Genomic DNA, 17,493 nt, shown 5'->3' with positions numbered 1-17,493 from the left:
ACTGTCGGCAGGAAAGCGTTTGACAATCCTACCAGTGTGTCAGCTATTAGAGAATTCTTGAGAATTCTATAAACCGTTCTAGCACAGCCATGTCTTAACCACACACACTGTGATAGAGCACATTGACACGTTCATTAAGAGTTTTGTCTCCCCAATTTTTAAGGACTTTCACATACACTGCGACCTGTGAGCTGCATGTTTCACAAAACTTCCTCCTCACATTCACCCTCTCTCTCCTCTGCTCTCCTCTCAGGCATCCCGAGGGTGGCCCAGTGTAAGTTCTCCCTGCCCCTCCGTCTGGTCTGCTGCCCCTCCTCCCCCTCCAAGAACGCCAAGTACAAGATCACCGTGGATACCAACAAACCGCCTGTCAACCTCAGCGAGGTCTTCCCAGGTAACAGACCATAGAGATCTACCTGAGGCACCCCAGAACCTAGTCTGTACCATAGATCTCTACATGACCTGTTCTCCACTGGTTCCCGGTACACCCAGGGATAGAGAGAGAGTGGTGTTCCGTGAGGATAGTGGTTAATTTTTAAGTCTGCTTGTCTTCGATAGTGTCAGCTGCGTGAAAGTGAATGGCATGTATTTGCCCTGGAATGGAGAGTGAGTGGTATGTATTGATGCTGTTGATAGTGTGAATGGGAATATAGTCTACTTGCTGTTGGTGAGCAGGTCTCAGCCCTGGGAAGCAGCTCTGACTATCAGTCATTATCTGGAGCTGGGCATGGCGTCTCCTACTACACAGGACCCCTGTCCCAGATTAGATGCATGAAGATAGTGTGCGTGTGTCTCTGTGGGCAGATAAAGAACAATGTGATGTGCTCTGTTCACCTTGGCTGGCGTCCTGAGGAGAGATAAGTTGCCATATCTCTGTCTGACATCCCACCGCTGGAGACCCCACTATACTGGCCCCTGAGAAGTGGTAGGGAGCCCATACTGTATCTCTGCCTGACATCCCACCACTGTACCGGTCCGTGGGAACGTTAAGTCTGTGTGTGAAAAATGGGTTATTGTGGTGTTTCAGGGGACCGTTTTCATTTATGTGCCATTATCAGACAGATCTATCTGTGTCAACCAGTGGACTCTATAGTTCATATTGTTCTCACTGAATGTCCCTCTCTGTGTTGTAGACTTTCTGGAGAAGTCTGAGGACAAGGAGGGAAACGCTCTGGCCTTCCACTTCCTCTCAGGGCCCAGAGTCACTGTACTGGCCTCCAAGACCTCCCGTGAGCACACACACACGCAGCATCCTCTAGCACTTGTTTGATGTGGAGTTGAGCTTTCTCTACCTCCCTCTCCCTTTCTCTCCTCTCCAGAGCGCTACCGTATCCAGAGTGAGAGTTTTGAGAACATCTGGCTGGTGGCTAAGGAGCTGGTGCAGCGCTTCGACCGCCACTTTGCCAAGCAGGGAGTCAAAGACTTCAGAAACAGCTTTGCAGGCCCTATACCTCTGGCTGAGTACTTTGAGACTGTCGACCACCACTTTGAGGTATGTATTGAACACAGACACACTGTCACACACACATTCATGAGTTGTGTTTGTAGGTACAGCCTGCTGTGTTAGAACATTCAGAGGTAGAACATTCAGTGTGTGTGTGTTCGTTTAGCTGCGTGTGAGTGCAGAGAAGTACCAGGACCTCCTGTCAGAGCGGGCGATCCAGTTCAGAGCCATCCAACGCCGTCTCCTGACCCGCTTCAAAGACAAGACCCCCGCCCCCCTGCAGAACCTAGACACACTGATGGAGGGCACGTACCGCCAGGTCAGACACACACACACACACACATTAGACTAGGACACTCAGGCATGCACATAGCATTTAGAAACATGATGGAGAGTCTCTCTCCCCTCACTTTTGTGAGGTGTTGATTTTTCCCTACCTCACACCATATGGTGATTTACACACACCTACACACACACACCTACTGTACAAACACACACACACAGAGTAATGAGTGCACTAGTGTTGATTTACAGAGTGATGGGCCTACACTGCTGATTTATGCATTTCCTGCTACTACTGAGGTGCTAGCTCACACACTATGGTATACATATAGCAGACAAACATACTGCCATGACCACACACACAGGAATACACAAACATACACACACGTGCTTGTGCAGGCACACACACATACACAAAGACGGATGCATGCTTGCGCGCACACACACACCCTGTAAACACAAAGACATATACATGCACACAGACACACATACACACCCATCTATCTCTGTCCTCGTCTAGGGGAGCCTTATCGCCAAATTAGACATTATTTACTAACTCGGTAGACGGGCTGTAATAAGAATGTAGGAGCGTTTGTGTCTCTCTCTTTCTGTGTGTGTGTGTGTGTGTGTGTGTGTGTGTGTGTGTGTACATTCTCTCTCAGTATTTTTCTCAGGTTCGGAGGCCAGGGTAATTGATGCTGGAGCCTTCCTTTTTAAATGATGATTACACAAAGAAGCCTGATTAGAAACCTCTGTATGGTTCGGAGTGTGTTGGGAGTGTGGGACAGTGTGTTTGTGGATTCATTATAGTGTGTGTGTGTGTGTTTGCCTTGATTTGAAGTTCCCATTGTGAGTGTCTGATGATGTGTGTGTCGGCTGATGAGTTCCAACTGTGTGTGGGTTACTGTATTAGTTCTGTGTGTGAGCGCGCGCGTGTGTGTGTTTTGAGTGGTGTAGACTGTCTGACGTTGAAAGTGATGGTCCCTTGCCGTCACTGTTTACAGTAGGAGCTCGTTTGGTGAGGAACTCTTTAACGCTGTTCATTAGCTCTCTTACAGCTCTGGGAGTGGGTGACATCATTAGATATTTAATGTGTCAGTACTTAACCATTACGCCTATCTGAGTAGAACCATGCAGAGCTCTCACACTGTAGATACACTGCCCATAAGGTCCACTACGAGGTGTACTCATACCCAACACCACAAGGTTCAAAACTGGTACAGTTTTAAAGGGACACTTACCTTACAAACTGGGATCAGTGTTCAAGTTTTGTTGCCGGCGAAGGGTCCAACGTTCACTTTTTTTCTCGCTGGGCCAGTTGGCCAGAAATCTACTGTCCCGGACAGAATTTCTAATTGCACGGACATGGTGTAGTTTGCAAATGCATTGGGGGTCATGCAGGCCCTTTAGGTTGGAATGTTTTTTTCTCTATATCCAGCTATTAATAGGCTACATTTGGTTACTATGATTAGGGATGGATATTCAAATAACATCATGACAGTTTTTTTTGTGATATTCAGATAGTCAAAATACATGTGTTAAAATTGTTTTTATTAAACTTGCGAACTTGCTTGCTGCGCAGCCTGTACGACTTGGGAGGAGAGGTGCCGCTCTTCCCGGTGAGTTTGACACAGGAGGGAGAGGGAGAGATGGTAGCCATACAGACTAGCGCTAATTAGACAAATCTGTAGATGCCATAGGTTGTCTATCGTTCCATCTGGTAGTGCCTGTCTTGACTGCATCAAATTGATGTAAAGAAGCTAGCTAAGATAGCCAGCTACGTTAGCCAGCTAGCTAGCTCGCTACCTAGAATTATTGAGGCAATTTTACTGCGCTTCCTGTCCTGGTCTACAACAACTACATGCAGATTAAACAACAGCCTACCTGATGGTTGCTCGTTGTAGCCTACTCCTCATTTAACTAATTTAATTCCGTAATTTGAATTCCATCTTGCATTGATTTAGAGATCTCCCACGTTGCTTGCTTGCTACACATGGAGCCACTGACTATAGACAGTACCACTTTTATTGGACAACAATAATAACAAACGTGTGAAACCTGCTAATGCTTCTACGGTAGACATATGTATTTTTTACGGGGCGCACGTCATAAAAACTACGTTCAAAAGTTTGGAGTTTTATTGAATTAAGAATTTCAAATGTCATGGTATATCCTTGGCCAGCTATATCCATAGATAGTTTAATTTAGGCAAAGCCTTTTAGTGTTCAAATTGTTCTATGAGTATTTAATTTCTTTATGAATACTCTCACATGTATTCAAATACTAACGTCCGTTTGGATATTAGAATATAAAAATAACCATGCCCATCCCTAACTATAATATGTATTAAAAAGCTGTGTAATATAATTTAGCAATGTAAGTCATTACTCTAGTCTTTAGAATTGTATTAATTGCATTCATTTTTGTTTCTGTCATTTTGACAATGCTGTTCATAGCAGATATCAGTCTAAATGCACTGCATGTCACAGTGCCAGCTAATGCTATTAATATATCAGTGTCTCTTTATTTTGTTAATGCTTGTAGATGCTGACCCAGCGCTGCTGCCTGTCCCTTAGCATTACTAGAACCCTGAGTGATTCTCTCTATACAGTATGACTCTCTAGTCTGTCTAATGTGCTCCAGTGTCAGTCTGTCCATCCCTTCCTGCTGCCGCTTCCCGCTAGCGCCTGCCACCCACTGTGGATTCGGGAAATTTCTGACACTCTATACGTGCTGTAATGTATACACGCACCCCATAATGGACGCTATCGACGGGCTACTGGGAAGAGTGATGCACGCATCAAATTAATTATTCATATCTCTGGGTGGGTATGGGTTATATGGCCCTTCTGAAGGTCTGTGAGCTATGGTGGTTCTCACTAGCTCAGCGCTTTAGTTAGGGGTTATTACTCACAGGGGTTGTGTCAGTCATGAGTCTTAGTCTTTTGACATGCCAAATGTGATTGTAAATGACGAGGACGGGGGGGTTAAAGTTTTGTTTTAGCTACGTGTCTTATTGTGCTTAGTCAGGGATAGTACACTCAAATGACAAATTTGCCTAATATTATGGATACCAAGAAAGTAGTCTGTGGACCCAGAGACTCAGCAAGTGGTAGATGAGGTACATGTGTACTTTGGATGAACCAAGAACAGCATCGTCGAATGTCAGATTGGTAAATATTCTGCATCTTATCTGTGGTCAGGCTGGGCTGTCGGTTAGGGGACGTCCCCTCATTAATGTGTGTGTGACTTTAAGAAAGCATTTGTGCGTGTTGTTTGTCATCCAGAGAACAGAGAGATACTGTGAGAGGCCTGTGATTTTTCTGGTCTGGTGTACATCCATATACAGGGGGATAATATTTCCTTTGTTCATTCTTTCCTCATCTCTTCCTCCTATATTTTATTCATGAAGGCCAGATGCGGCCTGCTCTGTAATGTGTATGTGAGCTGGCCAGAGGTGTCTGTTTCCTCCACTTTTCATTCTCACTACTTAAAAAGCCATTACTCATCCTGGCCCCACAGTTTATAGTTCACCCTGGCTCTCCCTTTAACTCTCTGTTTGATTAATCTGTGGCAGGTATGGAGAGGTTAGCCAGAGGGCTATTTTAGCCTAGCCTTATCATTCCTGTTTTTCTCCTCTGCTGTTGTTCTCTGAGTGAAGGCACACTGCTGTCACTCTGGACCCGGGAAATATGTTTCTGGGTGGGAGGATGCGGAGGGGAAGGAGGGTGGGCTCAGTGAGGGGGAAAGCCCGGCAAGCCGTTTCAATAAATATTTGCCCAGCGTTTATCTCAGGTAAAATGGCCTCCGTGTTAGCATTAGCGCGCTAACCTAGCTGGCCGCAGCGCTAGTTGTCTGGGAGCTGAGTTTGAGTTGAGCGGAGGCTCTCTGTAATTAGCAGTTCAAAAGCAGGAGGTGGGACGCTTTAGTTTTGACTGACAGGCCGCTCTGGGGCCCCTCGTTCCAGTAATGGAGGCTTCTCTCAGACAGCGGCTGATTTATCTGGCCCCAAATGGAGCGCTAAACACGGCTAAACATGGCTAAACATGGCTAAACACAGATCCCACTGTGTACGTGAGGCCCTCGCGGTTAATGGCTGGGGTACTCTCTGAGCGCTGTGTGTGTGTGTGCGTGCGTGTCCACTGAGATGTGTAAATGTGTGTTTTCCTCAGTAAAATACCCCAATGTCAGAAAAAAAGGAGAAACAGAGGAACTCCCTCAGGTCCCCCTGACCTTTCATCTGCTACGCAAACACAGGCCGCACCTGAGAGACTGCCTTTCAAACTGGCCTTCAAACACACACACACACACACACACACACAGGAATAATGAACATACAGAATACCCCTCATGCACATTTAGGAGTCACTGGGGCCTTCCTCTATGGATGTCTACCATATCAATGAATGACTGTCTTTCATATAGCTGACTGACATATAGGCATGTGTGTGTATAAGAGTGGGGGACAGAGAGTGACTGATCTAGAGGAGTGTGTGTGACACAGTCAAGCCTCTGGAAAAGCCTGTCTTTACAAATGTGATGTCATATGGAAACCAGTGTTGTATAGAGATAGTCTTGTTACTGTTGGGAGATCATTCTTATGGTCGTCTCATAAGAATGTATGAAGATTGGCGTATCAGGGTACTCCTGTAGGATTTTACATTTTCATTGCAAGTCCCATAAATAAATACCTTACTATGTACATTGATATAGTATTTAAACCAATGTTAAATCATTATTTTCTTGGAGACCCACACCTCTGTACTGTATACATATGTAGAGCAGAGCAGTGTTTTGTGGCTAATTCCTCATGGGTCATGGCCAGACAGGGATCAGCCTCTGGCAATAAATACTGTGTCACTTCCTGTACCTCTTGGGTCAAAAGAATGTCATCATGAAAAAGGCTTTAGGTAGATTGCAGCACGAAATGTTTGCTTACACCCAATCTAGAGGAAGCACTGTTTAGCATCTTAAGTGGTGTCTGTGACCAGATACTCAAAGAGAAATATCTATGATGTAAAAGAGTGGATGCCACACAGACTATTGTTATGTCCTAAATGGCACCCTATTCCCTATTTAGTGCACTAAATAGAGAAAAGGGTGCCATATGGAACACTGATTAGTGGTGTGTGTGTGTGTCGTCTCCTGCCCCCTCAGGCCATACACAGAAGGAGGGAGAGGGGAGAGGGCGTGGGACTGGGGTGCTTTATCTAAGAATGTAAAATCCCTGAGAGGAGCCACAGCAAAGCCCATCTCTGCCAGTCTGCACAATCCCCTCACACACACACCACCCTCCGTCTCTGTCCCTATGGAGAAGGCCCAGGTGTTTGCCCAAAGGCAGATAGAGATGGGGGCTAGAGGAGGTCTGGGGTGTACAGTGCTGTACCTACTTGTAATGCTTCTGTCTATGGGACTCCCCTGGATGTGGTGGACTTTTATCACAAACATGTGTCTGGCTCTATTATTGGTGAGGAGGAGAGAGGGGGGGGGGGGGGGTAGAGACTAAAAGAAACTGAGACAGAAATATTTCAGTCCTACCCTCGTCTCTTTTCCTTCATGACCACATGAGATGAAATCAAAGTGGTGTCAGTCAATCCAGTTCTTGTGTTTTCAATCCAATCTGTGTTTCATTGTGCAAATGCATGTGACTGTGCAAAACCTGTTAGAACATAGATGGACATCACAATACAGAACTACATAGCAGGATAGCCAGTTGAACAGCCTTCTTGGGGTTATCTAGATATTTTAGAATGTTCAGTCCTTTGTTGTTTACCACATCACATTCTCTCATTCTACTCTGTTGCTAAGAACACAGCAGCCATTCAATTAGCTAGCCATATTGGCTCGCCCACTAAGTATCGTAGAGATTAGCCCATTGTCTTTCCCCCTGGGCTTTATTAATCAAGGAATGTGTCATTTCCAGTCTAGGTATACAGTCTGACTATCCTACCGATCCTTGACTTCGGCGATGTCATTTACAAAATAGCTTCCAACACTCTACTCAGCAAATTGGATGTAGTCTATCACAGTGCCATCCGTTTTGTCACCAAAGCTCCATATACTACCCACCATTGTGACCTGTACGCTCTCGTTGGCTGGCCCTCACTACATATTCGTCGCCAAACCCACTGGCTCCAGGTCATCTATAAATCACTTCTAGGCAAATCCCCGCCTTATCTTAGCTCATTGGTCACCATAGCAACACCCATCCATAGTATGCGTTCCAGCAGGTATATCTCACTGGTCATCCCCAAAGCCAACACCTCCTTTGGTCGCCATTCCTTCCAGTTCTCTGCTGCACATGACTGGAACGAACTGCAAAAATCTCTGAAGCTGGAGACTCTTATCTCCCTCACTAACTTTAAGCATCAGTTGTCAGAGCAGCTTACCGATCACTGCACCTGTACACAGCCCATCTGAAATTAGGCCACCCAACTACCTCATCCCCATATTGTTATTTACATTGTTATTTATTTTGCTCATTTGCACCCCAGTATCTCTATTTGCACATCATCTTCTGCACATCTATCACTCTAGTGTTAATACTAAATTGTAATTATTTTGCACTATGGCCTATTTATTGCCTTACCTCCATAACTTACTACATTTGCACACACTGTATATAGATTTTCTATTGTGTTATTGACTGTACGTTTTGTTTATTCCATATGTAACTCTGTGTTGTTGTTGTTTTTACCGCACTGCTTTGCTTTATCTTGGCCAGGTCGCAGTTGTAAATGAGAACTTGTTCTCAACTGGCTTACCTGGTTAAATAAAGGTGAAAAATAAAAATAAAATACAAGTCTAGTTCTACAGTATGCCATTAGCCCAGAGTCATTTCCATGTGCTTTAATGACAAAATTGAATTCATCCAGGTTCCCTACACTTACACTCAACGGCTATCATTTCTCCAGTACGTTCTATGCTTTCTATTTCTTAGCCCAAAGTCTTTTTCCCTGCACTTAAACTAAACCGGGGCATTTTCCCAGTGCATTCTGTCCACTCTACATCTATGTCATTATCCCCTAGTGTGTTTTTCTTCTCTGGCTAAAGAATGTCATTTCTCCTCTCAGCGAGGGAGGGCTTAGCACATGCCACAGGCCCAGTGTTCCTCTGTGTTCCACAGGTTTAGAACCCTAATCTCATTGTGTCTGCTGAGTGGCTCTTAGCGGCCTGTGTGGAGAGGGGATTCCACACTGTAATGGAGCATGCCTTCTCCCACTGGTCCTTTGTTATTAGCCTCTCAGAGGTTAGCCACCAGCTAACGGGATTATACACACGGCGTAATTAAAGTGAGAAGCACACACACGCACTCCTGTACACCGGCAAGCACACACGCACGGAAGGACGCACAAGCATACACACACACAGACACACACCCTCGCCTCGATCACAGGTGCTCATTAGCCCCGGGCCCACAGAGGTTCGTTATTGGGGTCTTTTGAGGATGTCTCACCCTGATGTCTGTCCCACAGAGCTGGGCTCCAGACTTCACTAAACCCCCTGATCTCCAGGAGGCCCTCGTCCTCCAGTCACAATTCGCTCACTCTCACTATGCACTGTTTTCATTCAATTATATTTTTTTGTATCATAAGTTTTATATTTTAGTTATATATTAACACTGAAGTGTAACATTGAAGTAGAAGTGTATAAACCTCATATATACATACATACATACATACACACATACACACACACACACACACACACACACACACACCAGTGTTGGCACCAGCAGTGTTTTCTCTCGCTCAGCTAGCACTCAGCTTTTCGTGTCACGGCCCTCTCCTCTGATTCCGGGAATTCAATGGCAGGACCAGAGATGCTTGGGAAATGGGTCAATGACTGTGTTTGGGAAAATATATACTGCTGGATAGGCTTCAGCAGATTGTGTGTGGGGTTTTTCAGAAGGCAGTCCTCACTGACTTCCTAAGGGAACGCAAGGGATTATGGGTGATGTCATGAAAGCGAAGCGCTTCAGTACAGTATGTGAGCCCACACCACCTTGCTCTCTCCTGGGAGACACACACCCATACGCACAGTGCCAGTGGCTAGCAGCATTCGCTATCTCTTCTCTTGAAATACACACACACACACACACACACACACACATTCCCTATCTGTCTCTGGCTCCGTCTGCCTGCTTGGGGAAACCTGTTGTAGACAGCAGAGAGATAGACAGTGGCAGAGGACAAAGAAACAACAACAACAATGCTCTGCCTGGGGCTTTATCTACTGGGACCAGAGGAACTCACTATTACAGGCCTGTCCTGTACTGACTAAAGTGGTTTGCTCATACGAGATTAGTCCATTGCTTAGCATGTATGTTTATGGTTATGATTTTGGATGCTGATCTCTTGTTGTGTGCGTGTGTGTATAAAGGTTGTTCTAACCCTGTGGTCTGTAAAGGCTGATACGTATGTTGGCTGCTGCAGCCTGGTTCACGCGACACTGCATGTTAATAATTCTACTGATTTTACCTTCTTTGGCCCCAGTGCATGAAATGAATGGGTGTGTCTGTTTCATGAGCACAGACACACACACACACACACACACACACACACACACAGCATTCCAACAGGCTTATGGACAATGGTGGAAATATACTACATAGTGTACATGAGTGATGATTTTCTTCAATGGTGATGATCTGAATCATATTTGTTTAGGATATAGGCTTAACTGCTATCGCAACGTATGTGTGTGTGTTTGTTTGTGAGTGTGTGTGGACTTGCACATAATCATATTATGGAAAAGGTAATGCATAATGTTTGTACAGTGCAGTATGTGCCTTTGCATTTTTGTATATGGATTTGTGCGTATGTTTGCTTGTGTATAAATGTGTGTATGCATACTTGTGTGTGTCTCTGACTGATCACTTCTCCAATAGCGCTTTCTCCAAAGTCAACATGTCCTGCCGCTCCACTCTCTTTGCAGTGTGTATGCCGCTTCCGCCCGCAGACAATGCCCGTTTTATAAGATTACACATATTTACTCTGTAATCAGAGGGCGAAGGCGTGTGAGTTCCCCTGGTTTTTTCTCTCCTTCATTAGCTTTTTTTCTATGTACTCAGCATGGCCTGTTCAAAGGAGACCATTGAGAGAAAAGCAAACAGGCAAATAGTGCTGTGTTTGAGCGATGTCGAGACATAGCCGAGGGCTGTGTGCGTGCGTCTGTGGGCATGCGTATGATTTTCAGTGTGCGTGGTTATATGTGTGTGTGTTGGGAGGGGAGAGGTAGCAGGACAATGCCCTCACTGTGGCGTTCCTCGGGATTAGCATTAGAAAGGGAGGAGGGGAATGTTAAGTCATTTTACAGATGATGATCATTAGCCTCGTTAGCATTATGGTAGCATTAGCATTTCTTACATAGAAATGTAATTAGCATTTTTAGCATCATGCTTCTTCTAGTGTTTGTAGTCCTGCTACAGGTCTCTATTTGCCAGACCTCTTCAAAACCTCACAATTATTGTCATTTACACTGGGACCAGGACCAAGGCCCTAATTTCAGTCGTGTGTGTGTGCTTGTGCCAAAGGTAGACTGGCTACTCGGGTCACTGGTCTGGACTGCTTCAAATCTATGGCTTCCTCTGTGACCCCTTGGGAGGTTTGTGTGTGTGGACTGTGACTATTTGAGGGGGTATTTTACTTACTTTCATTTCTCTCTTTCTGACTAGTTCTCACACTCCCTCCCTCGCCCCTCCCCTTCCTTTCTCTCTCTACCATTGGCATCCTGGTGTTTCCCTGAATTAGCCTCCCCCTTTCTCCCAAGGCGACTCTAAATGTGTCTTTCTGCTTTATGTCATTCATCTTTTAATATATATTCATCTTTCCACAGAGACTTCCACACATGTCAGCCCTTCACTAACATGGATATATTGATATATTTATTTCAATATTAATCCAGCCACTGAGAGTTCTGCACATGTCAGAGCCTTGCTAACGTGCCCCAGTGGAGCCCAACCAGCTCGCATACACACATGCACACGCACTCGCTCCCCATTTCAGGGGTCAGAAACATGTCAGCAGAGTCCACTTTCAGGAAACGTGATCGCGGAGCTAAGTGGAGGGGGTAAGTCATGTGGACTTATGTAAACCAAACCATTACAGAGTAGAGGATGGAAGGGAGAGAGTGGCAGAGAGAGAGAGAGATCCTTATACCGTTGCCTTATTAAAGTGACACCTGCATTTAGCTTGTATGAAGTCTGTTATGATACCGTGTTGGAGAGCAAAAGCCTCTCATCCTCTACAGATGTGTTTCTCTTCTCCGGTCCTCAGGAATGCCCAAGGTTGGACATTCATTTTTGTTTTAGCCCAGTTCTTCTGATTCAACTACTTAATTAATCCTGAAGCCTTTGATTAGTTGAATGAGATGTTTGTGCTAGGCTAGAACAAAAACATGCAGCCATGGGCGCTCCTGAAAACCATAGTTGAAAAATACTGCAGTGTACCCCAAACTGATCATGTCCCTTACCTTGTCTAACCTCTAGTGTCTGGGAGTGGTTTTTTTTGTGTGTGTGTTTGGGTTTGGGTTTTCCAGTGTCTCTCTCTGTTTGATGCTAATTTGTAGCCAGGATCTGCAATGTTTTGTCTGGCTTAGATTTGATGTCCTTGTTTTTGTCTCGCACACAAACAGATAGACAATGACGAGTGATTGAGCAAGTACACACACACACACACACACACACATCCATGTATCTCACTAGAGTCAATAACTAGCTTTCAAATCAAGGGATTTAAAAAAGCTGATGTGTTTTCTGATAAAGAATGTTGTTTGGGGGGGGGTGAATTTAACACTAGAAAGGAACATGAGTACATTCTAGTTGTCTTGTTTTCCACTATCGTGTTGACTTGCTAATCAGGTCTGTGTCTCTTTGGGAAGACTGAACAAAAAGATCGACAAGGCAAGGGATTACCCAATGGACCAGTGGAATTTACTTTCTGGACAGAGAGAGTGTGCATCCTGTATTCATGGGTTTATATGCAATATGTGTGTGCACTTGCCTGATAGTGCACGTGTCTATAAATTAAATTGTATGTGTGTGTTTATGCACGTGTGTGTGTGTGAAGCCTGGGAGGTGTGTGAGAGCTGTTAATGACAGGCTAGGGGAGTGTGTGTGCTAAAATGAGTAGAGAAAGGTCCTGTGTGATTAGAGGCCTCAGTTAGCCTGGCTGAGGCTAAATATGGAAACAGTATGGAGAGAGACTAAATACTGTCCACTGACACACACACACTATTCCAATGACCAATGACAGAGCATCGTCCGAGTATGCTCACTAAGCACTTTAGTATGTCTGTGTGTGTAAAAACTGATGCTCTGTATGGATGTGTTGCAGGTGTGGACCTTTTTGACGTTTGTGTCTGTTGTTTTGAGAAAGAGAGTGAAAGACAGACAGACCGACCGACAAACAGCATTTGAGTGTGTGTGTGTGTGTGTGTGTGTGTGTGTGTGTGTGTGTGTGTTTTTTTTACAACAAGTGAACTCAGCAAGAGGGCCAACCAGGTCATTCCACCCCGTGTAAAACATGTGCACTGACTAGTGAGGACAGCTTGAATGAGTTTGAAACACTCACTCTCACTCACTCTCACACACACAACCCTTTGTATATTCACACAAAGCGAAGTCCTCAAACTCCCAGCTGTGATATCAAAACTAGCCCTGTAGGCTAACTTACGCCAGAAACAATTAATTATTTCACTTCTAAAGAGCCAAGATAAATGTGAAATGAGTCTTGACTGTGTGCAGAGAGTGTCTCTCTCTCTTTGGGAGTGTGTGTGAGTGTGTGCATTTGTCAGGGTATATTAGTGGTTTTTGATTCAGAGTGTATGATGGGGTGAAGCCCAGCGGTGTGCTGGAGGAGGAAGAGTGTGTGTATCTCTCTGAACTTGTGTCCCGCCACACAGCTGTGTGCTCTTGAGGTGTACTTAGTGCAGTTGTAGTCATTTGTAGGTGGGGAGTGTGTGGTAGAGATGAATGGAGGGGCACATTGGAGGGGACAGGATGTGTGTTTGAGAGACCTGCAACCCTGGGGCGGCAGTTAGCCTAGCGGGTAGGAGCTTTGGGCCAGTAACGGAAAGGTTGCTGGATCGAATCCCTGAGCTTACAAGGTAAAAATCTGTCATTCTGCCTCTGAGCAAGGCAGTTAACCCACTCTTCCCTGGGCGCCGAAGACGTGGATGTCGAATAAGGCAGCCTTCCGCACCTCTCTGATTCAGAGGGGTTGGGTTAAATGCAGTTTTCAGTTGAATGCATTCAGTTGTACAACTGACTAGGTATCTCCCTTTCCCTGTAGGGGTGTATAGTGGAGTGTTTCATCACCTGGTCACACACACACACACACACATCTCTCTCTACTCTTGTGTGCGGCCCCCTTCCTTCACATTTGGACCAGGCCAACGCCCCATTATCTCAGCTCTCGGTGGGCCTGGTTGGAACCACTAAGCACTGGTTACAGGGGGTTCAACCTTAAACCTGTGAGGTCAACTCCCAGGTTTATATCAGGAGGCCTGGAGCTATGGTGAGGTCTGCACTTCCTTCATAGTAATCCCAGGCTGGGTGTCTCTCTGGCAGGGTGTGTGTCTAATTGAGCACCCTGTCTGGAGCAGTAAGGCCGGACCGCCCAGACTCAGGGGATGAACTAGTGACCTTGGTGGGTTGGGTGGAAGGTGTGTAGGGACCTACAGTAGGGAGGGACGTGGGGGGAAACTGGGCGGTTGTTTGATCTTCTGGTGTCATTCTTGGCTTGTTATGGCATTTACACTCTCAGTGGATGTGTGCGATGTGATCAATGTTGATTTAAATTTAAAAGTGAGATCATTGAAGTATAGAAAGTTCAGAGAAATGGTATTGTACTGTATGTGTCCCTCTGTCTCTCTCGTTTTTTCTTTCTCTCTGTTTCTCTCTCTCTCTCTCTCTGTGGAAAAACAACCCCACCAAGCCCTCTGGTCTCACACATTCCCTCGTCTTCTCACAGAGAAAACAAAAGTGAAGCCTTGTCTTTGATAGTCCAGGGAAGGTTGTAAATAGTCATATTTTATTAGCTGTCTGTGAACAATAATAATGTCTGAAACCATAGGAACACGAACACACACACACACACACACACACACCTCATGCTGCCTTGATGATATAGAGAACCATTCACATGGAGTAGAGAATGGGCAAAGAGCCATGGAATGAAGACCCTTCAAATAAAAGTCCAATCTGAAAGCTGTAGGGTAGCGGAAGTAGAGGATAGGTGTGTTCCAATACACATGGATCTACTCTGGATTTGGACACGAACACATCTGGAATGAAAGAGTGAGATAAACAGCATAAAAAAAGAAGAGGGAGAGGAGAGGAGATCATAGCAGCTTTATCTTGGTGGTGTGGTTCAGAGCCTGCCACCACCGCTGATAACTCATCTCATGTTGCCCCTGTGTGGGTTGCCAGATCAAATCACTATCCTTCCTTTTCTTTCTCTTCTCCCTCTCTTTCTCCTCCTCTGAAGGCTTCTATAAACAAGGCCAGTGTGTTGCCAGATCATCCTCTCTCTCCCTCTCTCTTATCAGAACTGAGAAGACGGTGTTATCTGTGGTAGCTGCGCCGCGGCCGTGACCAAAGACAAAAGCAGTTACTGTCTGTCTCTGGCCTATCCACTGGCTGGCGAGATGCTAATCGCTGCAAAGCTCTCTCAGGCGCTTCCCCTCTCTCTGTTACTGTCTCTTTAACTTGTTCTCTCTCTTTCTGTTTCTCTGTCACTGTCTCTCAAACATGTCCTCTCTCTTTCGCTCTCTCTCACGAGCTCAAACGCAAACAAACTTTAATGGCATCAAAGAAACAAAACAACAGAAATCCCAATGCACAGTGACATGTTTTCAAATTATGGTTAAAATGGCAACCATTACATAACACTTTTCTCTCTCGTATCTGTAGGGCTCTCTCTCACCACCTCACACTCTTTCCTTGTCTAAACACTGTCTTGAGAGGGTGCCTGTGTTTGTATGCATTACGTGCACGCATGTGTGTGTGTACCATTTTTGTGTGTCTGTTTGTTTGGGTTAACTCCCTTACGTTAACTCCCTATACGCTTGTGAGTCTGTGAGATGATAGTGTGTGTGTGTGTGTGTGTGTGTGTGTGTACATGTGTATGAGAGAAGAAATTCAGAGTAGGATGGCTGAGAGCAGCCGATCAGTCTTGTACGAAGAAGAGAAACAGTGTCTTTGAGCCGTAATGCTGCCTTCTGCTAGTTTTCAGCTCGCCTTGCACTGCACTCTGGGTGAATGCACTTAAGGAAATGGGCATGTTGATTCTGGCCATCGTTAAAGTCAGATTTTTAATGGCCGTTTTAATGATAACCTGGAAAGAGTGAGTCTATCTATACTGTACCGTGGGATTGAGAGGCTTAGCGGACAATCACACACATACACATATCCCTTTAAACCACTATAAATCTATAAATGGCGCTTCATTTGGGCAGGGTGAACAACACACCTCTCAGTGGATACCACGAACCCCGTCTGACTCCTTCCATCTCCCGCTCTCTTTCCCTCTCTTTCCTCCTCTTTCCCTCTCTCCTATTTATCCCTCTTTTCTCTATATGGGTGACATTTTCCACTTTCTAATCACACACATGCAGTGAACAGAAACATTGTATTATCCTGAAAGACGAAATATGCTGGATACCTCTTAACTCTATAAACATTACTTTGCACTCAGATTTAAATGGGAAAATGTTGCTCCTCTCCCTTCTCCATTTTCTCTCTCTTGCTCTCTCTCTCTCTCTCTCTCTCTCTCTCTCTCTCTCTCTCCTGTTGTATGTCCTCCTCCCCAGAGAGACCGATGAGTTTGGCCACGTAGCGCTCTGCCAAAGACATCACTGTCATTTTCCACTGACAGAGATGGTGCACAGCTCACCTCTGCTGTGTGTGGGCATGTGTTCGGTATGAGATGTGGGTGGTGTTTGGAGGTTGTCCATGGTGCTTGCTGTGGCTAACTGAGCAGGAAGTGTCTAATCTGCCGGCTAAACTGAGCATACCTATTTGCTAATAGCTGTGTCCTTGTCGCTTTACATGAAAAGTAAAAGTCAGACCCACATCTTAGCAACGTTCACACAACACTATCCAAACCCTCCCAGAACCTTCCAAATGTTTTTCTATTGAACTCTTTCTCTCCCCAAGGTGCAAGCAGCCACCACAAACCCCACAGTATCAATCAGCCACCGCTGATGCTAAAATTACAACTGATTCATACACTGGCTACTCACACAGACGTGTGTTCAGGCTGTGTGTGTTCTCCTTCTGTGGCTTTGGACCTCCAGGAATCATATGTTTTCTTGGCCAATCTTTGAAGACTTATCTTTGGTCGGAGATGTGCTATCCCAACGGGGACCAGAGTATTTTTAGCCTGGTGTAATTTGGGTAGAATCTGTCTGTAGAGGAAAATAGTGGGCAGCCACGGTGCCACATACTGTGGGTATACTGATGGGTATTATGGGGGAGGAGGACTGAGGCCAACCCCCCAGGGCAGGGACAGGCGCTTCTCATTCCTGCTTCTCGTTAGACACACACACACACACACAGTGAGACACACACACACACACACACAGTGGCACACACACAGTGGCACACACACAGTGGCACACACACACACAGTGGCACACATACAAATGCACACACATACACTCGCAGGAACACACACACACGTCGACATTTTAAATGCGTTCAATATACACCTGTAGGTATGCAGTACGATCTGCTGGTGTCTACCTTGTGGATCATGGTGGAT

General features: G+C 45.4%; 1 protein-coding gene across 1 annotated transcript in view; it reads left to right on the top strand.

Annotated features, from left to right (window-relative positions):
- LOC311140352 (protein PTHB1-like) overlaps positions 1-17,493 on the top strand; it is a gene marked incomplete at its 3' end in the record, with an annotated part of 154,458 nt that overhangs the window by 42,345 nt on the left and 94,620 nt on the right. Inside the window, exons 14-17 of the mRNA XM_084175375.1 lie at positions 254-394; positions 1,134-1,229; positions 1,320-1,492; positions 1,611-1,763. Coding sequence (XP_084031501.1) covers positions 254-394; positions 1,134-1,229; positions 1,320-1,492; positions 1,611-1,763 — 563 coding nt within the window. The remainder of the gene's footprint in view (positions 1-253; positions 395-1,133; positions 1,230-1,319; positions 1,493-1,610; positions 1,764-17,493) is intronic.

Source organism: Coregonus lavaretus, assembly GCF_964263955.1.
Source record: "Coregonus lavaretus genome assembly, chromosome: 13".
NCBI lineage: Eukaryota > Metazoa > Chordata > Actinopteri > Salmoniformes > Salmonidae > Coregonus > Coregonus lavaretus.
The sequence above is the reverse complement of the archived record's forward strand: the minus strand, read 5'-3'. Positions and strand labels throughout refer to the sequence as shown.